This window comes from Gavialis gangeticus, unplaced genomic scaffold, assembly GCF_001723915.1.
Source record: "Gavialis gangeticus isolate Ggan-Ray unplaced genomic scaffold, GavGan_comp1, whole genome shotgun sequence".
Classification (NCBI taxonomy): domain Eukaryota; kingdom Metazoa; phylum Chordata; order Crocodylia; family Gavialidae; genus Gavialis; species Gavialis gangeticus.
Window position 1 is genome coordinate 14,080,593 of NW_017729011.1, and position 22,597 is coordinate 14,103,189.

General features: G+C 58.0%; 1 protein-coding gene across 5 annotated transcripts in view; it reads left to right on the forward strand.

The window, feature by feature from the left end:
• Positions 1–1,382: 1,382 nt before the first annotated feature.
• The window catches only part of AK1 (adenylate kinase 1), a 30,157-nt gene continuing 8,942 nt past the window's right edge, over positions 1,383–22,597 (forward strand). The window contains exons 1-11 of one of the 5 annotated variants that reach the window (XM_019510541.1): positions 1,383–1,604; positions 2,197–2,376; positions 3,292–3,464; positions 4,018–4,131; positions 4,828–5,019; positions 5,421–5,511; positions 5,956–6,041; positions 17,163–17,202; positions 19,934–19,969; positions 21,394–21,557; positions 22,129–22,245. In XM_019510541.1, coding sequence (XP_019366086.1) covers positions 1,421–1,604; positions 2,197–2,376; positions 3,292–3,464; positions 4,018–4,131; positions 4,828–5,019; positions 5,421–5,511; positions 5,956–6,041; positions 17,163–17,202; positions 19,934–19,969; positions 21,394–21,557; positions 22,129–22,245 — 1,377 coding nt within the window. In that variant the 5' untranslated portion in view covers positions 1,383–1,420. Of the gene's footprint in view, positions 1,605–2,196; positions 2,377–3,291; positions 3,465–4,017; positions 4,132–4,827; positions 5,020–5,420; positions 5,512–5,955; positions 6,042–9,528; positions 9,635–16,609; positions 16,634–17,162; positions 17,203–19,549; positions 19,687–19,933; positions 19,970–21,393; positions 21,558–22,128; positions 22,246–22,597 lie in introns of those variants that run through there. The other 4 variants (XM_019510542.1, XM_019510546.1, XM_019510545.1 and 1 more) reach the window with 4 other exon arrangements.

Here is a 22,597-nt window from a genome sequence, read left to right on the forward strand (position 1 = left end):
GGCATATCTCTGCTTCCCTGTTCCCCCACGTATGAGTATGTCCCAGGTACTCCAGTGCCCTTGGACCCAGCAGAGAAAAGCAAACAAGATCCAAAGGCTGGGAGATGAGCTGCGGACCTCCCAGCGAAGAGGAAAATGACCTGCGGTGTGCAGCAGGGGCTTCTCCAGTGCTCAGGATCATCCCATGGGCCTGCCCACCTGTTGGCCCTGGCTGCTGGGCTCAGGGCAGGGCAGCGGGGCGAGTTGGGGTGAGGTGGACTGTGTGGCCCCCTCTAGCCTCAGGTGAGCTGTGCCTGGTGCTGCAGGGCACCTGAGTGCTCCGCTGGCAGGAGCCGGGAGCTGTTCTCCGTAGCAGGAGGTACTTCAGGACGGGTCCCTAGCAACGGGCAAGCCTCCCTCTCTTGGCCTTGAGTGCTCGCCTCCACAGCCCACGCTTCCCTGGCGCAACGCTTTGATGGGAGCCAAAGCACCGCTGTCCCCTGTAGCTGCCTTTCATCCTGCCAGCTGCACCCCCCCGCAGACTGTGCGCGCAGAGCCAGGGGCTCGTGCTCCTCCCCCAGCTCTCATGTATTCCTCGCTGCGTCCTGGCTGTTGCCTCGGCGAGATGAAAATGAGTGCGCTCTCAGCGTGGGGCCACGAGCAGAACCAGGGAACAAGCAGACGTGGCCAGCAGTACCAGCTGCGTGGGGAGCAAGGGAAGCCATGTTGTCTATTCCCCCACCCCCACCCCAAAGGCCTCTCTTGGAGCTGGGGGGCTGCAGGAGATGCCCCAAGACATCACCCTTGTCCTTTGCTGCAGCTACCAGATACGCACTGCCCCATGAGCAGGGAGTCGTAGCGCCGGGGTGCTGCACTCAGGCGGAGGATCTGGAGGGTTGGGGCAGGGCAGTCGGGACACCTGGGTTCTCTTCCCTGGTCTCTTGCTGGAACTTGGGTAAGAAAGTCAGAGCGGTTCCCTCCTCTGAGGCCGGCTGCGCAGGAGGGAGGCTGACCAGAGGCTTGGTGAGCTCCTGTTTGCAAAGTGCTTTCTAGATCCCTGTGCTGGGGAGCACCAATAAGACAGGCCTGGATTCTGCCCCATGTCCTCCTGCTGAGGAGGGCTCTCCTCCACCCATCTCCCCAGTACGGGGGCAGAGGTGAGAGCTCTTAGCAAGAGTCTGGCAGGACCTGACCTGCGCCAGCCTGCTGCAGTTGTACCCACGTGCGGGGGCTCCTGGGTGCCAGGATGGGTGCGCTCTCACGTCTGTGCTGCCACTCTGAGCCGAGCCACGCTGTCCTGCCTCCCGCTAGTGAATACAGGCTTGCCTCTGCTGGGCTGTCTTCTCCCCCCCAGGCCCAATTCCCAGCCTGGCAGATCCTCTCCCTTCAGCCTCTCGCTCCGCCCAGCCCAGCCTGATTTACTCCCGCTGTCTTGCAGAGCATGCTCACCGGCTTGATGTACTCCCGCCCCGAGGACCCCATCAGCTATCTGGAGTGCTGCTTACAGAAAGTCCGGGAGCTGGGTGGCCCCGAGAAGGTGCAGTGGGACACTTTCCTGGGCCCGGAGCGGCACCCCTTCCCCCCACTCAGTGGTGGGCAGGGGAAGAAGCCCTTTTTCCAGCCAGGTAGGCAGAACTTCACCGAGGCACTGGTTTGGAGTGGGACAGGGCTGCTGAGCTCTGTTAGTGCTGTAGCGCACACGGTAAATGAGCCAGGCACTTGGCTGCGAGGGTGCTGATGGGGGTGATCCAGCCTTGAGCAGGGGCTTGGACTAGATGTGACCTCCTGCACCTCTTCCAGCCCTGCTTCTCCATGATTCTTGCCTGTGTGAAAATGGGAGAGAATGGCAGCTCCTGGCTGGGGGAGTCCTGACCCCTGCCATTGCGGGCATGTGTCAAGCAGTCCTCTTTGTCAACTGGCCACACTCAGATAGTTAGTGCCCATCTGAGCAGGAGTGGGAGCCCAGGTCTCCCCACGAGGCTGCAGGGCCACACTCTGCACACACATTGGCACAGACCTGTGTCAGCTGGAGACACACTCCTTTTGCCCACTGTGAGCTCTGCGCTCATGGCTCCTGCACATGTGCACACCTGTCTTGGCCCATGGCCCTCTGCTCCATGCCTGTGCACGCACGGGAGCCCCTAGTGTCATATGCACCCCCCAGGCTGTGCATGGTCCCCCTTGAAGCTGACATCCTGCCCCTGCTTCCCTCTGCAGACCCTGGTGTGGGGCCATGCCACTGGTGCCTGCAGGTGCCTGCCTGTGGGTGCCTGCCACCCATCCAGAGCCAGTTCTCCATCGAGAGTGACTCCGACATGACAGAGTCCACTGGGCTGATCCAGGAGTACGACGTGTTTGACCCCAGCAGACCCCGCCCCAAAATCATCTTTGTTATTGGTGAGAACCCCCCAACCCGCACCCCCCACCCCTGCCGCCTAGTGCTGGGCCATGCATCCAGGATCATTCCTGCAGGGAGGACGAAGGGTAGGAGGCAAACACTGGAGTCTGACATCCTGTATAGTCCTTGAGCCTTTATAGTGGGATTCACTGGTAGGCAGCCCCAGGCTACGGTGGGGCACAGCTTGCTTCTCGCTCACTTGCAAAATAGTCATAATTCTGCCTTGCTTCACTGGGGGCTGGAAAGACTTAATTCATGAATATGCAGTGAGCACTTTGAGAGACTTGCTCAGGCCCTCCCCTGAGAGCGCTGTCCCATTCCCCTGGCCCCTTCACCATTGCCAAGGAGCTGAGAGGGGGCTGGGTGGCTCAGTGGTGGACACTGTGGCAATAGGAGGCATTTAGAGGGCATGGCCTCCTGTCTCTTTAACGCCTATGGCCAGACCCCCTCCTGCTCCCCTGGTGTCACTCCATTGACTTCCTCCTGATTTACACCAACCTGAATGAGAGAAGACCCAGGCCCTTAGTAAGCAATACAAGGATCTCTGCTGCCTTGGCTAATCCCATGCAGGGATATGAGCCCAGACCCAACCCAGCGCGTTACTTGCTCAAATGAATCCATGTGCTGCAGAAAACAGACATAGGTGCTTGATCAGTCCCCCATGGGCCAGGGAACCGGATTACAGCACTGGCCCTTGGAGACCCAGGCAGTCCCCCTGGAGCTGAAGGAGACCCTCCCCCAAGTGCTAGGAGGTGCCTTGGGCCCTGAGGGTGGGGCCAGCCCCACACGCACCCCCTGTAAGCTGCTTCCCTGCATGTCCCCTGGGGAAAGCTCTGCAGACACTGACAGGGCAGGTGAGGATGGGGCAAAGGGCCTGGGGCCACTCAGGTGTTCACGCCTTCTGTGCTTGGCAGGTGGCCCTGGCAGTGGGAAGGGCACGCAGAGTGCCAAGATCGCTGCCCACTTCGGGCTCATCTGCATCTCCGTAGGCGAGATCCTGCGCAGTCAGATGCTCCACCATGCCACCAGTGACCGGAAGTGGGAGCTCATCGCCCAGATCATTGCCAACGGGGAGCTGGCCCCACCTGTGAGTCATGAGCACTGGGCTCCTTCAGGGACACCCTTGCGCTACCCTCTGGGCAGCTGGCAGCTGTTTCTGCTGCTGTTCCCCACCTTCTGCCCTTGCAGCCCTGCTGTCCCCTCAGCTGTGTCAGGACAACCTGAGGCTTGAGGAGGGCCTAACAAAATGGTTTCCACCCCCTGGACAGAGATTATGTCAGCGTCTTCTGCCAGCAATGCCTTGTGGGCATTTCCATGTCCTGCCAGCCCTAAGCTGGTGAGAGCCCTCTCTGGTGATGCCCACAGGGTAAAAGGTGATGGGAACGAGTTTGCCTCTTGGCCGGTGTCTCTGCCAGGGGCTGCCTCTGGACCTAGTGGAAGATGACAGGTGCAAAGATTTTAATGCTCTCATCTCTGTTCCATCAGGAACAGGGCTGGGACCTATCGCCATCAGACTGCCCACCCCACAACCACCTGGCAGGCCAGACGTGTATGTCCCCGCTGACCCCCCAGGACAAGTGATGAGAGGTTCAGTCCCTGCCCTCATGACCAGCCCCCTGAGCAGTCTCTTTGCCTTGCAGGAAACCACCATTGAGGAGCTGAAGCAGCAGTTCCTCAAGCAGCAGGATGCCAGAGGCTTTGTGGTGGACGGTTTTCCCCGGGAGATAGGGCAGGCCTTCACATTCGAGGAGCAGGTGGGGTGAGGCTGACGGTGGGCAGAGACACTTTGCAAGGCTTCATTTCATGTTCTGAGCTGCCCTTTCCCCAAATCCTCCCCTAGCACCTGGCACTGTGTCCCCCCCCAGCCGCCTCCAACAGTGTGCACCCCCCCCGGCACTGTGCCCCCGGGCTGCCACCCTTGCCCCTCTTCTCCCACAGTGACTGGGGATCACAAGAGCACCCTGTCCACCCAGAGGAGGTCAGGATTGGATCCCTGCATTCCTGGCAATCGGGGGAATGCCTGGATTCCTCCATCCTAGGGCCACAGTGGTCCAGGCCTTGCCCAAAGCCTCTTCAGGACCCTCTGTGGGATGGTGAGACTCCCTGGGGACCTGTTTGTGTAGTGGGGCCATGTTGATCTAGCCGGGCCGGGAGCCAGGAGAAGCTCTTGCAGGCTGCAGCCTGGATACTTTCAGCACGGCTCCATCAGGAACGGCGCTGGGACCCACCACTGTCCCTCCCAGCAGACCCCCCCTACCCCATTACCACCTGACAGGCAGGACATGTGGGTCCCAGCTGACCCTCCAGGACAGGTGGTGAGAGGTTCAGTCCCTGCCCTCAGGGACTCTGAACTCATCAGAGCCTGTCTCAGGCCTGTCTTGGCTGCTGCGGTCCCCATGGGGAAGAGAGCTCTGCCCCCCTCACAGCCGAGACCATCTGTCTGACTTCAGATCGGCTCCCCGGACCTGGTGGTGTTCCTGGCATGCTCAAGCCAGCGTTTCCGGCAGCGCCTGGAGAAGCGGGCATTGGAGCAGGGCCGGCTGGATGATAATCCCCACGCCATCGAGCGGAGGGTGGACACCTTCAAGCAGAATGTCCCACTGATTGTGAAATACTATCAGGAGAAGGGAGTCGTCATCCGGGTAAGGCTCTGTGGGGGATGCTGGAGCCGTGCCCCAGTCCCAGCCACCAGGCTGGGTGGCTCCCCCCTACCAGCACAGCACAGATCCAAGACTCGGTGTTGGCTCCCAGCTTGATGCAGGGCCTGGTCCTTTGTCGCTCTCCAAAGCATGGGGCAGGCTCGGAGGTTGCATGGAGCAGGCACTGACCTACGTGATGGCCCTGGGGATGCAGGAGGGAGGTCTGGGAGCATGTCTGGAGTGGGAGAGTTGTTGTCCTGGAAGGCAAAGCCCTGGGAGGGGGCTTGCTTTGGAGGGCGACTGAACTCCAGCATGGGGTGGGATTTCTTCTTTCCCATCCTGCTTCACCCCCTTCCCTCACCACGGATCCAGACTGACCATGGCCTCTGCCTTTCTGCTTTCAGTTCGATGCAGACAGAGAGGAAGATGATATATTTGCTGACATCAGCTCCGTGGTCCAGGCACAGCTTTACCCAGATGGCATGGACAAGGCAGGTGAGGGGGGCTGTTAGACACTGCCAGGGAGAGCAGAGCTGGCTGGGGGTGAGCCAGAGCCCTGGCCTTACTCCCAGACCAGACCTTCTAGGCTCTCTGCACTGGGCTTACCCCCTGGGCCAGCTTTAGGAAACATGCTATTTGGGGGTCCCAGCCCCCTCCTGCCCAACCACTGGAGTGGCACATGGACAGAGGCAGCCTATGTGCTCAGCTAGCCCCTCAGGGAATGTGGACACACAAGTGTGGAGGGTGGGTGAGGGTCTTGTAAAGTTACTTTAGTCATGGGTCTGGTAAGCATCTGCTCAGTTAAGAGTCTCCAAGCCTCTCCCATTGCCCTCCTTCCCCCAGCCCAGAGGTGCCCGGAGCATTGAGGCCTGGGTTTGCCCAGGGCCCTTGGGGCACACAGTGTGCCCTCCGGTGAGTGTGCGTCTTTCTCTGGCTCAGGGTCTCTGCCACGGGCTGAGCTAGACTCACCCTACAGTGCCTCTGCAGAAGGCCAGCAGGAGGAGGAGGAGGGCGAGGAAGGGCAGGTAAGGGCCCAGCGATGCTCTCTGGCCCCCTTGGGGAAATGCCATCATGCTTTCCAGGACCTGGGCTGGAAACCAGCCAAGCTTCCTCCTGCAGGATCAAAAACAGGAACTGGGGAAGCTCCCAGGGCCTGTGGAAAAACACAGCGGATCCGTGCGCCAGAGGGGTCAGTAGCTGGGGGCCGAGGGCAGGCACAGCCACTGTGCCACCCAGATAGCAGAGAAAGCTTGGAGCAGGATGCAAGGGGAGGGGGCAGCTCTGATGATTAATTTCCAGAGGGCTGGAAAATGGGGTGGGAGAAACTGGGGAGCCATGGCAGGGAGGGATCCCAGAGGAACAGAGGCTGCCGTGACTGTGGTCTCACAGATGGGAAAGCAAAGTGCTCCTCAGGGCTGCCAGGCAGAACAGCTGCTTGGGGGTGCAGAGGAAAGACATGGGCTGTGTCCCTGCCCCAAGCGTGTGAGCCATTGGCATCTGCTTGGCAGGGGAGAGAGGAGACTGCTGATGGGAGAGAACAAGTGGGATGTGTGGCACATGAGGGGTCAGTCCCTTCCACCAGCTCTCAGCTGAGCCAACCCCAGCCCAAGTGTATGGGCTCCAGAGCCAGGCTCCAGCCAGTGCCTACCAAGGGACCATGGGGCAGGTAGCCGGGCAGCTGCTGTAGTGATCCCTGGTCCCCTGCACAGCGCTGGCCCCATCTGCCAGCTGAGGACAGGCTGGATGGGCCACTTTCTGTGCAGTTAGCCCTCAGTTAGTCTGCCATCTCCTTTTCCTACTGGGCCCAGCCTGTGGTGGCTGCATGGGATAGAGGGATGGCAGCCAGACCGGGACAAGCCTCCCCTTCCCAATCGGGCATGAGGGGGAAGGGCCTTGCAACTCCCCGCTCTCCAGTCTCTGCCCACACTGCCCTCCCCAAGCTGCACTGCCCTGGCTGGTTCGTCACTGGTGAATTAATTGCCCTTGCTCCCTGCGGCACCAGCAGCAGCAAGGAGAGGTGGCCCATGGGTGTGAAGTGCTACAGCTGGCCCCAAGCATCCCTGGGTTGTGGTGGGAGCTGCCTCCCTCTGCTGCAGGGCCAGGAACAAGGGGGGCAAGGGATTGGGGGTCCCAGATGCCAGAGGGACCTTTCTGTGGGGCCCCTGAGAGACTTGCAGCCACTGGATACGAGACCCTGAATTCACTGTAGAGCCAGCTTAAGGGACATGGTTTATTACCCCCTCTGTGTCTGTCCACTATAATCGCTTGGAGGAACACGCTGGCACTTGTACTCTCTTCCTCACGCTGTGCCTGCCCCTGCGAGGCCGTTTCTGTGCTCCCATCTCTTACTTCTTGCCTTACACAAGACTGGGGCCTTGTACAGCCCCCAGCTCAATGGGATGCCGCTCTAGCTGAGTCCACAAGGCACCGGTGTCCTGGAGCTGCTGGCCTGGGGTGCTAGGAGCTGCCCCCCAGCACACAGTTAGGAGCAGTGGTTGTGTTGATGTCCTGTTCAGTATTTCTTGGCATCCAGCCTGAAAGCGCACACAATAGGAGGAAGCAACTCATTAAACAGCCTAGGAATAATAATTCAAGGTGCTAAGTGGTCTGGTCACATGACTGTTTGTACTTCTGGGGCACTCAAGGTGCTCATGAGACTTCAGCCTTGTACCTGAGCGGGGTAACTCCCATCGGCAGGGGAAACTGAGGCAGAGGGAAGGCAAGAGACTTGCCCAAGGCCACACTGAGGCAGTGGCAGAGCTGGAAATGGGGCCCTGACTCCCAGCCCCGTGCTTCCACCTGGATACTAAGAAGAAAGGGAGCAAAATGAAGAGGCTCCTGTAGCTGCCCTCACTGCAGGTACAGGGGCTGGGTCCCCTCTGGGTCTGCCTCTGCTTCCCTGTTGTGGCAGCCACCTGCTCTGAAATGTTGTATTGGCAAGGCACACAACAACCCTTGCCGTGAAGCTGTTGAGAGGCTCCTGAGTGGGGGTGACTGAGGGCATGGAGGGGGGGCATGGGCAGAGAGCCCCAGTGCCTGTTGGCATGAGGGGCTGGGCACCCAGCAGCTTTGTCAGTTCACTAGTGATTCCAGAGACTGAACAATTCATTGGGACTGGGCCATGGACGTGGGCTGTTCTGGAAACGTCAGTGTGTAGCATGGTGGGTTTTTCTGAATGTAATGCACCATATTTTCCCACCTACAACATGCCTCAGATAAAATATGCACGTTGTTTTAAGGGCAGAATGAAGAAAAATCTTTCCCTGCGGTAAGTAACAGCAGCTAGGGATCGGAGCCTGCTCATTGTTCTGCTGCCGGTGAGCCTTGTGCAATAAGGCAGAAACTGCTCTTACATATTTCTCACACATAATGCACACCAAAATTTCCAGCAGCTGGTTTTGGGGGAAAAAGGTGTATGTTGTATGCAAGAAAATACTGGGTACATTTTTGGTAATGCATAATTCAGCAAACATGCTGTACTGCAGCGAGCAGTGCAACTGCCACCGAATCTGTGTCTGTTGCTGGAAAAAGTTTTCAGCTGCAAAATTCCTTCCTGTGCTCTGTGAAGCAAAGCTGCCAGGGCCCTGCACCCAACCGGGAGCAGAGCTGACCCTGTACGACAGGTAGTTTCCCCCTATCTTGCTGCTTGGCAGTCTGGATGAACTGCCTGCTGTAGCCATCGTGTTGTATTCAGTGCAGTTACTTGCGGTGCTGTTGAGATGTGTTCTCTCTCCCGTGGGTCGACAGAGAAGTTGGAGCCCCTGATGGCTCCTCACTGGCCTGTATGACCTGAGTCTGGGGTTTTCCAGGCAGGCCTCCATGGCTAACAAGAACTGGGCTGGGAGTTGGTGCCCATCTCTGCAGAGATACCAGGGGCTGATGGAGCCTGAAGGCCAAACTCCCCTGCGTGCCCTAGAGAGGGTCCTTCCAGGTCACAGTAGCCTGGCCATGTGTGGGAAAGTGTCTCCTGCTGCCCCACGTGGCAGCCCACTGGGATCTTGCCTGGGACCTTTTCCCAGCACTGGACTCAGTGCTGGGAAATGGGGAGGAAAGGTTAGACACAGCCCTACCCTTGGCATTGCCCCAGCCCTCTGTGCCTGCTGCACACAGGGCCCCACATGCCTTGCAGCCCCAGGGGAGGGAGTCTGCAGGTCTTCCAGGCTTCAAGGGGGGTCATGGCACTCTGGGGGCCAAATCCTGATCCAGGTGGGGGCAGGATCAGGCCCTGGAGCATGGAGTGGCGAGTCTGGCCCTGCTCTGCCCACTCGTGCTCCAGCCACCTTATTGGAGCCATGCCGGGGCTAAGTGTGCGCTTCTCCCACCAGCGCCTCCGCTCTCGCCCTCCCCAAGCTCTTTGTCTGTGCTGCCGACTCCCCCCACCCTTCAGCCACCTCCTCCCCTCGCCCCTAAATCATTGGTATTCAGATCACATCCCCAGGAGTCGGGTGTCTCTGCCTGCTCCGAGGCTATGAGAAATCCTCCTCCCGGCATGCAGTGCGGATGGCAGCATTATATATAGCGGTAAAAATAGCCAGGCAGGACATGCAGGGCAGCTGGCTGGAGCGAACCGGCCCTTTCTCCTCCCAGCCTCCTCGGACTCCACCATCCCAGTGCTGAGGTCAGTAGCGTGGTCCCTGGGCAGGAGCTTGAGCAGGAGGGGAAGGGAGCTGTGCTGTGCAGGGGGTCCCCAGAGGGCAGGGCTGCTGTAAACCCTGCCTTGCTGCAGACTGGAGACCTGCTTTGTTCCCCACTGTTCCTCTGGCCCTGGGGTCGAGGCGTCTGGCTGCTGGGCTTTGGGGGGCTGAGGGTTGTTTTGCTGGAGATGCAGCAGCCAGCTGCCGCTGTACCAGGCTCAGCGCGGCGACGGCAGGCTCTCCCCGCAGCCGTGTGTCATCAGTCCCAGGCATGCCAGTGTTTATCCCCTGCATCAGGTGTTTTTTTCTGGGCTCCCCACAGGTGCAGGCGCACCTGCCTGCATCTTGTGTGACTGTGCACAGGGACTGTGAGGCAGGGCTCCCAGCCACTGAGCCTGGTTCTTGCATGGACACACCATGACCTTGGGCAGGTCACTTAACACCTGTGGCTCCATGTCCCCCGCTGGACAACAGCTCCTCTCACCCATACTCAGGGGAGGTGGGAACTTTGCTGTGCCTTGATTTCTGAATGGACCGTAGAGGAAGCCTGTTCTTGCTGGGCCCTGGCTGTGACTTTGGTGCACGTTGTGTGGATGGTGCAGGCTTCTAGGGCAGTCTAAAAACCCGGCCGAGTGGTGCCTGGCTTCAGCAGGGAGCTGCGCGTGGTGTCAGACTGGTCTAGCATGCGTTCTTGCTGCTTGTTGCAGGCTGCAGTTGCCTGCTTGGGCGCTTGCTCACTTTTCTTACTGTCTCTGGACATGCCTCCAGCTTCAGCTCAGAAGGGTGCTAGAGCTCCCTGGTGTGTTGACTGAACCACTGGAGGGCCAGAGATTGGGGTTGGAGGTGAGGGGCCACAGTCAGGATGAAGGTACCAGGGGCACTTTGGTGGAGCTCTGGGCTGCAATCCTGTGCTGGGGACTGTAGCTCACATGACAGGTGTGGGGAGAAGGGCCCAGGGTACATCAAGCTGTGGATCTGGCCTGGGTTGCAAACCACAGTTGTGGCCTGGAGGAGCTGGCCTGGGTTGCAAACCAGAGCTGCAAACCAGTTTGTCCAGAGCCTGCGCCAGACTTGGTGTCCCTCACTAGCATAAGCACTGAATTCACTCCCTGGTCTTTAGAAGATGAGTCCCCAGGCCCCAACCCTGCCATTAAATGGGGTTCAGATGGTGTTAGGCATGGTGCCCCCAGGTAGCATTTCCCACCCTTCCTTAGTCTTGAGTTCCCAGGCCCCAGCTGGTGTCACTGGGAAGGGGAGTTTTCCTGGTGTGATTTCCAGCTCTCCTCAGGGCTTAGTGCTTCCACATCAGCTGGATGATGCGAGTAGAAAGGGCAGATGGAGCCCTTCCCCATTTGGAGCTGCTCTGGCCCCACGCCATAGACTGGGATGGCGGCAGGGCCAAACCTGGCAGAGCCTGGCAGCAGCCTGGGGCCGTAAGCAGTGGGTGCAGCGCACAGAGCCATTGATAATAGCAAATACGCAGGGAGCAAGAAACTCCTTTGGGCCTGGGAAGCAGAGCGATTGGAGACTTCAGGCAGAGAAGTGGTCGGCTTCTCTGCTGCAAACAAATGGCCGATAGTCAGGTGTGCGGCTGTTCAGAGAGGGAGTTGGAGTGTCCAGAGAAGTCCAGGCCTCTGGACTTTGCAGTGGCCAGGAAGCCTCCAGGGCTGTCCAGCTGGCACTAATGCTGAGACCTGCACTTTTGGGTCTAATTATGGTGGGATGCCGGTGCCCGGGGCATGCACTATGCTCTCTGCAGCCCACACAGGCCAGGAGATGCAGGCTCTGCCCCAGGGAGCTTACAGCAGAGGCTGCATGGAAACAACGGCTCTGTGCTTTGTCTGCCTGTCCAGGGATGTTGCACCAAGCCCATCGTGGTACTCGCTCTGCCACTCCCCAGGCTGAATATGACTAAGCCTGGAGTAGTGGGAGAGAAGCTGGCTCTACACCGTGGCTTTTCCCTCATGGCACAGGCCACAGAGGATAACAGCTGCTTGTCTGGTCCCTCTGCATCACCCATGAGGAAGCAGCCACCCAGGGATGCTATTCCCAGCCCAGATGCTTCAGCGTTAGACTCGATCCTGTCAGGCACAGGGTCCCTTGCCACCCCTTGACTTACTGGGTCAGCGCCCACTATCAGGATTGTAGCCTTGGCACTTAACTACAGGGCTGTACAATTCCTGCCAGCCCTGCTGGGGTTGTGGCTTTTTCTACATGGCCATCGAGTCAAACTGGAGAGAAGTGGGACTTTACAGGAGTTAGAAAGGCCCAGCAGCCGTGGGACCAGACCAATGGTCTTTCTCACAAGCACCCTCAGGTTACAGTGCCCCACCTAGCAAATAGGTCCTGTCTGCCCCCCAGGAGAAGGGATGGGACATGTGGGGATGCAGGGGCAGTCGAGTGCCACTTCCGGGGCTGGGGATGGGAATATCAGGCTGGCCGCGAGGCTGGCAGAGCTGCTTTTTGGCTCTGAGGAGCACTCTAAGCCTTTGGTTATCAGGGGCACCCAGTCACCTGCTCTCTAGACTAATGTCCCTGTTGGGTCTTCTAAGATGTTGAAATCAGCAGCTTCCCAGGGCTAGCCCACTGGGTCAGGGCATGGTCCTGTAGACAGCCTGTTGCCCAGCTGTGGGATGGGAAGCACTGCTCTGGGGAAAGGGCAGGGACATGGCAGCAGCAATGTTGAGACCTCTCAGCTCTGGTCCATGTGTTGCAGCCAGGGACCCCACACTGAAAAGCATCCCCCAGCCCTTCTCACGGTCACTCATATCACACCCGCTCCTTTTCCTGTCTCTGTGCTTATGGAAAGCAAAGCTTTGGCCTGCATTGCTCTGGTGCTGGGTGGGCTGTGAGCCCACCTTGGGCAGCCAGAGCAGACGGGGAGGTTAACATAATTCTGTGTAATGTGTCCCCCCTCGCTACCCCAGGCTGAGGGAGGCTGCTGGGGTGGAGGCAGGGCTGGAGCTGGCTCAGCTGCTATTGCAGCATGTAGAGCAACAAGGCTGGGGGTGCTGGCAGGGACCCAAGGTTGTGGGTATGTTTGGTATTCGGCTGCCAGGTCATCCGATCTCAGCCAGGAGGCTGCTTGTAGGAAGCGGGTTGCGATTGAACATGGCCTGGAGCCACGGGCATTTGAGAGCACCTGCAAATATCACCCTACACCCCCACCCAGGGCCTTTGCTCCACTCCCCAAACCCCTCGACCTCCTCCCTACAAACGGACCTGCCCCCCCTCAGCCACTGACCCTCCGAGACTCAAGCTCAGCCTTGGCACTAGCAGCTCAGGCACAGCTTCAGTGGAACTGCCCCATCTCATGCCAGGTCTGGCTTGGTCACTTCAGGCCTCCTCTGCCCATAAAACTGGGCTTCAGGGGCCTTGTGTGGGTGAAACGCAAGGTGAAGGGCTGAGAATGGCTCCCGGGGGGCTCTTGAACTCCACCCAGGAGCAAGAAGGCTCCTATTTCAGGACCAACTTGGGTTCCTCATGACCTTTGCCTTCCTCTGCCTGACTGCCCTTTGGGGCAAGACGAGGATCTGGCCCGCAGCTCCTTGGTGCTGACCGCACCCCAGCACAGGTGTGGAAGTGCCCCGGGGGGATTTATGGCTGGGCCATACTTAGAACCCAGGAGCAGGCTGAACCCAAAGGGCACCTGTCCTTATTAGGCCTGGGCTGGGGGACTGTAACTTGAACTCCCCTGCTCCTCCTGCTGAGGCTGGGCTTGTGGGCTGCGGCGCAGGCTCCGGAAGGACATAGGTCTATTTTGGGGATGGGCTGTCTGAGCCCTCATCTCAAAGGGTTCAAGCATTATCCAAGCTGGTAAAAGTCTGGGCCTGAAAGCAGCACTTAGGGGTTTGCTGCCCACAGGAGATGAAGCCAGGGGTGGGTGGGAGGGGACTGGGCCCTGAGGTGCCCCATAGCGCCAGGAAAAATGAAGCCCAGTGCCAAGGAGGTAGCCGGCCCCTTCTCTAAGCCCCTGGTTCCCACCAGGTTGCAGGAAGGGTGCTGCAGCTTTGTGCAAGGGGAATGATCACTGTCTGGGCATGGGGAGTTGCAGATGTGGTGTGGGGGAGGCAGGTGTCTCACGGGGGAACTGGGTGGTTGCAGGCAAGGATGCAGAGAGGATCGGGCAAGTCTGCTGCTCTGGGCAGGGCTGAGGAGGAGGGCGGCTGGCCCAGGGAGCATGGAGGATGGTGCAGTCATGCCAAATCTGTGTTGTGTCTTTGTTCTTTATACCCAACAACAACGTGAAGGCAAGGCAGGGACATGGTTAGGTCCTACCTCAGTGCCCTTGCTATAATGCCCCAGCATGCCAGGCCTAGCTAGACATCCTGCTGCTACTTCCAAACACCATGAGTACCACTGAAAGGATCACAGGGTATTTAAAGGGATATTGCCCTATCGCTTTAGACGACCGACTGGAAGAAGGCTCAGCTTGCCCTGCATCTTTGCCTCTCTTGGCTGCACCCGTGCCAGTATCTGATTACACTGATAGCCAGAGCAAGCTGTGCACATACAAGTCACGTCACACACATGTAAAGCTTGTCCACATGTGGGGGCTGCGCCTGCTGGTGGGATCACACCAGAGCAGCTCAGCCCTTTGCAGACTTGCAGTCAGTGGGGTGAGACTAGATGAACACCCATCTAGCCCCTAAAACCCAGCTGCCTTCTCCCAGGGCTTACCTCCCCAACTCTCTCTAGTGTCCCCAGCACATATTCACCTGCTGTCTACTTTGCATTAGCAGTAGCGAGGGGCTAGGGGTAGAGCCATGCAGTGCTTAGGAACACTGTGGGGTAACAAGTTTGGCCCTATGTTTTTAAAAAGTGGCTGCTTGGGAAGGCTGTCAATCGATCAGCCTGGCTTCCTGCTGGGAAGGATGCTTGATGCTCAAGCAGGGCAGGAGCAGATGACCCCAGGGACTGTGTGCCCAGCCTAAGGGGCCTGTCCCTGCATCTTAGCCATCAGGCCAAGCGCCTCCCTCATGCAGCACTGCTGGAGCCCCTGAGCTAACCTGGCCCTTTGGGGCTCCAAAGCGAGCTCCCTGGGGTGCAGCACTGCCTGGCAGCAGGCAGCCTGGTCCCTGTGCATCCTGCTCTCTGGGGAGTGGAGAGTGTGGTGGGCCAGTAGGGGGCGCTCCTGCGTTGATCCACCCACCTCCCTGCACCTGACCACCTTCCAGGCTCCAGGTGCCTCCCTAGAGGTGCCTCACGTCTGGCTGTCCCCCTTCCTGGAGCACACTCGCTAGCCTGGGGGTAACGTAGCTGTCACCACCCCGAGAAGGGACTGCGGCCCTGTGTCCTCGGGGAAACACAGGCCTAATAGTCCTATGGGTACTTGACCCAGTACAGGCACTTGGGGCACTTCCCCAAGTCGGGGGTCAAAAAGGAAAGTCGCCCTTAGTCCGCAGACCTAAGGGGCCTCTTAGGCATAATTTAGACCCACCCCTCAATAAGTCTCCCACACCGGTCACAAAGGAGAACTTTATTGATTACAGGGGTAGGGTGAAAATAGGGTCCAAGATAGAGCAATCTCATAGAAATCCCATAGAGGAAAACAGTCTGGCTGAGGTAGCCTTTTGATCACGCATCTGAATTACTGCCAGCTATATATCTAACCAGATCTCGAGTAGCTTACTCACAAGCGTCATCCAGAGGCTGGTGGAGGCTCCCTCTGGAGGCAGGCCGTTCCTAGCTTGTGAGTTTTGGGGGAGAGAGCCAGTTTCAGATGCTAAAACTCCTCTCTAAATCTGGGTCCCCCGCATGGCTGCTGCCCCTTCCTCCTGGGCAGTCTTAACTTATATAGCCCCTGTGATCTCATTCACTTGGTCCAATGGAGGCCAGCTCCAGCTGACTGTTGGCCAATCAATTTGAAATACATCACTAGTTGTTGGGCAGACTCTAGCCCACCAGGTAGAAGCCCCCCACCCAGGTAGCTGATACCAGTCAGGAGGCAGAGAGAGCAGGTTTCCCCCCTCCCTCAGGAATGTAGCCAGCTTAGGTTACCTAAAGGGATAGGGTAAGGGTGCATCTCCTCTGCTGGGCCCATCCTCATCACATTGTCACAGGACAGAGATTTTGTGGCTTCCTGCCACAGAGAGCAGCTGTGACTGGGAGCTCAGAGATGCACCAGCTTTGTGTTAGAGATTTTTTTTTAATTTGTATCTGTGGCCAAATTAGCCAAAACTAATTCCAAATCCAAGAGTCCAGAACCGTAAGTGGCCCTAGTACCGGCAAACATCCCCCAGATGTTTCCAAAACCTTTGGCAGGCATTCTACTTGCAGGCCCAAGCCTGGAGGCTTGGGGTTTGGATGCCTCTGAGTTGTGCTTGCACTCAGCCGTAAGGCCCTTGGAGTAAGCAAGGGAGGATACTCCCATTTCCACAAACCAGGCATAAAGCTGCTGCACCTCAATGGGTCCTGAACCACACCAGAAGAGCAGTTCTCCTGTGATGCGGTTCAGGAAAACTGCCTTCTTGGACACAGATACGTGGCATTTCTCCTGCCAGGTTAAGAAGCCACTGAGCTTGTCCATCTGCTCTCTGGGCCATGGGAGCAGTACATGCTTCTAGGTCATCTTCATACTGGGCCTTGCCGTGCCCTGTCCAGCGCTGACCCATGTCCTGTGGTAGGGTGCTCTGACACCTGAGCTCGGGCTGTAACCCAAGCATCCCCGAGGCCATTAAATATGCAAGGGCGGTCTCATTGTAAGGCAGCAGCCCGGTCCAGCAGACGGTGGCTCTGGACAGCAGGGCTGAAGAAGACACCTGCCCCAGCGAGGTCCATCTCTCCACTCACCCCCAGATCTCTCCCCAGTTCGCACCCACTCTGAGCCTGCCTCGCAGTCCCGGTGGGGTGTGTTTGTCTCCTGTTTCTGGCTGGCGGGCTGGAGCAGACGGCAGGGAGGGCCGGTTGTCACAGTGACAAGCACAGCCTCACCGGCTCTCTAGAGCTGCTGCAGAAGGCTCAGGAGTGCTTGAATGCGCCAGGTAAGGGGGCCGGAAGGGCAGAGGTCCTAAGCTGGGGGGGGTGTCGGCTGGGCACCCTCACAGCTGCAGGGAGGGGGTCAGGGCCACTCTCTTCTGAGGTCTTCAGGCACATCTCAAATGGACCCAGTGCCAGCTGGGTGGGTGTCCGGTTGCAGGGCAGCTGGGTGGATCTGCACCGCTGGGCTCGGCGCTTTGGTGCGCAGTAAGCATCCAGTTACTAGGGCAGCGTGTTCTCCAACCAGCCCGTGCTGTGGGTCCGTGTGCGTTAGTGTGAGGTAGGCGTGCGTGGCCGTGCAGCTCGGGGAGTGCCGGGGATCCCTCCGCTTCTACGCGTGGGGCTTGCCAGAGGCCTCCCTTCTGCTTCCTAGGAAACCTGTCTCGCAGCAAGAAGGCGGCAAGGAGATTCAGAGCCCCAGAGCTCTGCGAAGCGCTAGCCGCTTTGCCTCAGGCAGGACTGAACCAGAGCGAGCCTGTTGTGGAAGTCAAGGGCCGGCCGAGCCCTCTAACCAAGCCTTCTGTTTCCTTCCAGCCTGAAGATCTTTGCCCAGCTCCCCTCAGGATGGCAACAGGTGAGAGCTCCTCTTCCCAGTCCCTGTGGCTGTATCTCCCCCTCCCCTCCCTGTCCCCATTCCCTCCCCATCCCGGTGTGTCTTTGTCATACTGCTGCTAAGTCACAGCGTCCAGGCCACAGTGTGAGCCCCTACTTGCAGAGCCAGGGTGCTGAGGTGTGAGGTTAGGTCCGAGTCCCCGCTCAGATCCAAATCCCCAGGTCTTGTAGCTTGTTACCCCCTCAGGAAGATTGTCCCTCTTCACTGCCCTTCTTTTCTCTATCACCCCCTTCTCAGCCCCAGCGTTAGGGTCGTGCAGGTGTGATGTGGACATCCAGAATGGAGCAGAGCAGCCCCACGAAGCATGCTCCTCAGAGAATTGCTCCTGGCAACGTCCCTGTTGGACCTTTGTGCTGGAGCTGGCATGTGAGTCTGCAGCTGCCAGACCCACTTTCCTCCATCTCCTCCCTGGATTCTCCCTTGCTCTTCCCCTCCTCCCTCTTCTGGTAGCAGGTCAGACCCTGCTCTCACTCACTGATGCCCATGAAAGAGTTCATCTGCCTGTAAAGGGATGCTCTGGGAAGCTCAGCTTCTGTGGTTGGTCTCTGGCGAATCTTCTCTAGAGGCCCATTCATGCCCATTTTGACTGTGCTTGATCCTGTGAACCTGCCCTCTGAGGCTGTGACCACCACTGGCAAACTGGCAGAGCCTGAGCCACATCTCCTGCCTCTGGGTTTGGTGCCTGATGATCAGACCAAACCATTTCCCTTAGCATGTGCTTCCCTTCCAGAGTCTCAGAGACTGTCCCCAGCGCAGGCAGGCGCATCCCCCCAGCCTGTCCTGTCCCTCAGCAACTTGGCTGGGGAAGATCTGCGTTGCCAAAGCAATTGGAAAGCTCCCCATTGCCAAAGGCAGGCTCCTTCCTGCTGCTCAACTCAGCCATGCTCAGAGGTGTAATTTTAGAAGGCTGTAATCAGAAGACCTCTAGTTGCTGGGTGCTGTGGCTCTGAACTTCAGACAGCTCTGGAGACACCCTGCAGTATTTTTAGCCCTTCTTCCCAATCTCCGTTACGCTCAAGAGAGTTGAAAGTGCTGGAAAGGCTGGTCTGTGCCAGGCATGACGGTCACCCTCTGGGCTGATGCAGCAGAGACTGCCCCTGGCATCTCCAGTGCTGACAGCGTGAGCTGCTGCTGTCCAAGCGCAGCACCTGGGGCTTGTAGCATCTCCTGACCTCTGCAGAGCAGCGCAGCGACGGAGCTGTGACACTCCTCAGTGAGTTCCATGGGTGCTGGAATTGATTATGAATTAAATTGCCCATGTCCAGGGCAGCTCTGGCCCTGAGAGCCCTTTCTGGGGCTGCACTGCAGTGTTGGCACGGGCCATGCATCTGTTACTGAACGGGGCAGCCTGGATGCTGAGCTCGACCTTCCTCAACAGGACAGTAAATTATCACTGCCTCTCTCCTGGGCATGTTGGATGTGGCTGCTGTATGCAGAGTGCTGGGATATCTGAGATGACTGGCATGCACCAAAGAGGATGTGATAGGATTGGCTCAGTGGAGCTGGCAGGGGAGGGAAGGCCTTGGGCAGACAGGTGAGGAGTGGCTGAACCCCGATGTCTGAGAGGTGCCTTAGCAGCCGGGGAGGGGGCACATCCCAGGAGAGGAGGAGCCTTCAGGGATGTTGCTTGCTCAGGGTTAATGGTATAGAAATGAATCGCCACATCCCAAAAAGATCCTCTCCCTCTCGGAAGGAAGCATTGCCCATCCCTTCCCGTGAAGCTCGTCTTTCTCACTCGGGGTGACATCCTCCTGCTTTGTGTGCTTCAAACTGCTCCAGCTCCTCACCCACCGCAGCGGGGCCTCCAGTTTAGATCTGGATGACCCAGTGTGCGCCGTACATCCCATGAAGCCAGCTGAATTACCTTAGGGTTGAATTTGGCCCGCTGTCTGCAGGAGCAGGAGGCATTGCCTCGGGGTGCAGGGGCAGAGTCCACAGCAGCTCTTGCCCCAGGCAGAAGGACGGCGGATGCTGTGGCTTGTGGGGCTTCCCCGCCACTTTCCTCCTGGTCTAGTCCAGGAATGGCCCCGAGCTGCCAGGTTTGGGGAGCCCGGAGGTGAAGGGTGCTGCAGTCTGGGGGCTGCTGAATGAAGACCCTTCCACAAGCAGGTCCGCTGTCCCATTCCCACTGGCCCCCGGGGAGTCACTCTGGATTTACCCCGGGGGGAGCGGAGATCAGAATCCTGATCTCTTGGCTTTTATGAAGCGGCTGTGGCTTGGCTCCAAGCGTGTCATAGCAACCGTCTCCATAGCAGTGCGCAGGGAGCTCCTAGCACAGGGTTCCAGCCTGGCCGCACAAGGACGCCACTGGCTCGGGAATCAACATGTGCTGAGCGGAAACAGCTCCGCCAGCGGGGAGGTGGGGAAGGCGTGCGGGAGCCAGGAGCAGAGACATGGGGGCATCGTGCTCGTGTGTGCCCTGCTCGCTGGAGCAGGCCGGCAAAGGTACCTGGGGGAGAGCAACCCCACAAGGGCTCCCTGGGCTGCTGCCAGCCACACGGCTGCTTTTCTGCTTGGATTCAGCCTGCGGGAACTGGGTTTTCTTGCCAAGTCTGCTCCATTTCCAGGCAGCCATGGCCGGTCCCCTTAGGAGGGCCTCAAAAAGAGCAAGCCATTCCAGCTGGCTGGCTATTTCCTTCCCATGATCTCCCTCAGACTAACTCTCTGCTTTATTTTTCCTCTTCTCCCATAGAAAAGCTGAAGAACCACAAGATCATCTTCGTGGTGGGTAAGTTGGCACTTGGCTCTCAGAAAGCTCTGGGAAGTCCTTAGGGGCAGGGTGGCTGCGGAGGTGTGTAAGGCCAGGTTGTGTCTGCGGGGACCGTCGGAGGGTTTTCAGCCAAGCTGTCCGGGGAGGGCAGTGATTTCCGAGGTCTGACCGGAGGTGCCATGCAGGAACTCGCAGTTTCCAGGGGGCAGGTGCTCAGCACTTTCAGGCAGTCAAGGCTCTTCCCAGCTGTCTCAGGTTGGGCTCCAAAAATCAAGGTGCTCATCTGCAAACGTTGGCTCTGGCCTCTCAAGGGAAGTTGAGTCCATCATTTAAAACAGGACAGGCTCAAATCCTTAGAGTGCACCTAGAGAGGAGGCTGGCACTGCGTCAGGATGGCCTGGCAGGCGGGGAGGGCTCTTACACGTACCTGCAAAAGGCATCTGGAGACGGAGGGCCTCTTGTAATCCATCACTAGGGTGCAGCAAGGCAAGAGCTCTGCCTGCGTGGCACCCATGTGCCCCATGCCTCACCTGGAGGGAGCCCTTTTAATCCCTGGCATCTTTCAGTTATGACTGTCTGGCAAAGTGCCCACAAGCACCAGCTGCTGTGTGCATTACAGTTTTCTCCCCTCTTTGCTGCATCAATTGCCTTTCTGTTATTACCAGCATGAGCTAAATTAGAGTTGGTAGCAGAGGTTGGGGGACACTTAAGGAAGATGTCAGCTGAGGACACGCTGACACTGTGGGGGATAAGCAGGCTTCCCTGCAACCTGGGGGGCCCTGCACGGATCTGTACTTCCCTGCCTTTCATCCCTGGGGGTAGTGGGCAGTCTAATACATGGTTTCTCAACCAGTGGTACGTGTACCCCTGGGGGTATGCGGGTACCCCAACACTCTCTCTCTTGCCCTCTTTTTGTCTCTCTCTCTCTCACCCTCTTTTCTTCTCAAAACTATGACAAAAAAATTGGTGCACAGAGCATTGCGCGGCACTTTAAATTCCCCAGTAATAATTTGGCGTGCTGGGCATTGCACAGCACTGGGTTCAGCCCTTCTGGCTTTGGGCCACATCACCTCTAGCCCAGGTACATACTTGAGTTGTGCACCCCGGTGTAAAAAGATGGCAACCATACCCACACCAGGTCAGACATCTGTCATATCACAGCCTTATATGCACAGCCCTTCTTGCAACAGATGGCAAACATTAGTCTGTAAATATAAAATCCCCTGGAAAATTGAGTGTTGGGTTACTTATTAAACTGTTCAGAAGTTAGGGGGTACTTGCTACTTAAAAGTTTGAGAAATACTGATCTAGTAGACTCGACCTTTCCTGGGTATCCCTGGGGATTACAGCTCTCAGTGGGGATTTTCCCTAGGAGGTGTCAGGGCTCTTTTTCCTCCAGCTTCATCTTGGTTATGCAGCTGTTGCCCTCATATGAATTCCAGGTGGGCCCGGCTCAGGAAAAGGGACCCAATGTGAAAAAATTGTCGAGAAGTATGGGTACACCCACCTGTCCACCGGCGACCTGCTAAGGGCAGAGGTTGGCTCCGGCTCTGAGAGGGGGAAGAAGCTTTCAGCCATCATGGAGAAAGGAGAGTTGGTGCCCCTGGTGAGTACAGGCTCTTAAATACAGTAGCTTGGAGGTTCCCAGTATACCTGTGCTGCTGTGTGAGAGCACCCAGTTCAGAGGCCACAGCAGGACGTCTCGTCTGGCGAGCACAGTGCATCGTGGATATCTGAGACTGGCAGACTAGTTTGTGGGGGTGTTAGTAGAGCACCTCTTCCCCAGCTCCCAGAGGGTAGCTTAGGAAACTTGCTTCCCAGGAAACTAGTAGCTCCTGGTAGCTGGGAAGTAGGGCAGGTTAGGGTAGCACAGAAGGGAAGATCCACCTCTGAGTGTAGGCAACCGGATGCTAGGGTGACAGGCACAGTATAAAGGCCCAGATGGATGGAAGAATCTCTCCTCCTTCCTCTCATGGTACCTGCTGCAGTGAAGCAGCAGAGCGCTACGCACAACCCCTGGATCCTGTGCAATGACTTGGCTGAGCCCTGCTGCCACTGTGGCTTTGAGAAGGGGAGCCTGGAAGCTGTGGGGGACGGTGCAAAGCTGTGGTGAGACTGGAATGGGAAGCGCTGTCCCCAGCCCTGCCCTGAATGCCAGCATTTCCCTCTGCCCTCAGGACACAGTGCTCGATATGCTGAGGGATGCCATGGTGGCCAAGGCAGATGTTTCCAAAGGGTTCCTGATTGACGGCTACCCCCGAGAGGTGAAGCAAGGCGAGGAGTTCGAGAAGAAGGTGAGGCAGGGAGTGCCAGGACCTTTGGCACTCTTAAGAGGGCTGTGAGCCTTCCCACATGCTCTCTGGCAGCACACACCCTTTACACTGAGAACAGGAGCCATGTGGGAGGGAGAGCAGGGCTGCCCAGGGCTCGGCAAGGGAACGCGATCCACAGGACAGCTACAACCAGCTTGTGCCAGCAGCAGTGGGAGCAGTTACACCCCCTTGCCCTCCACTGGTGCTCCAGAGAGCACCTGCTGCAGCCTTGTCAGCAATCACAGGCTGGGCAGGCTGGGGCTTGCTCTGCAGCTGTGTGGGAGGCTGCAAAGTCAATCCCAGAAGGCTCAGGTTTGGGGGGGGCTCATTAGGA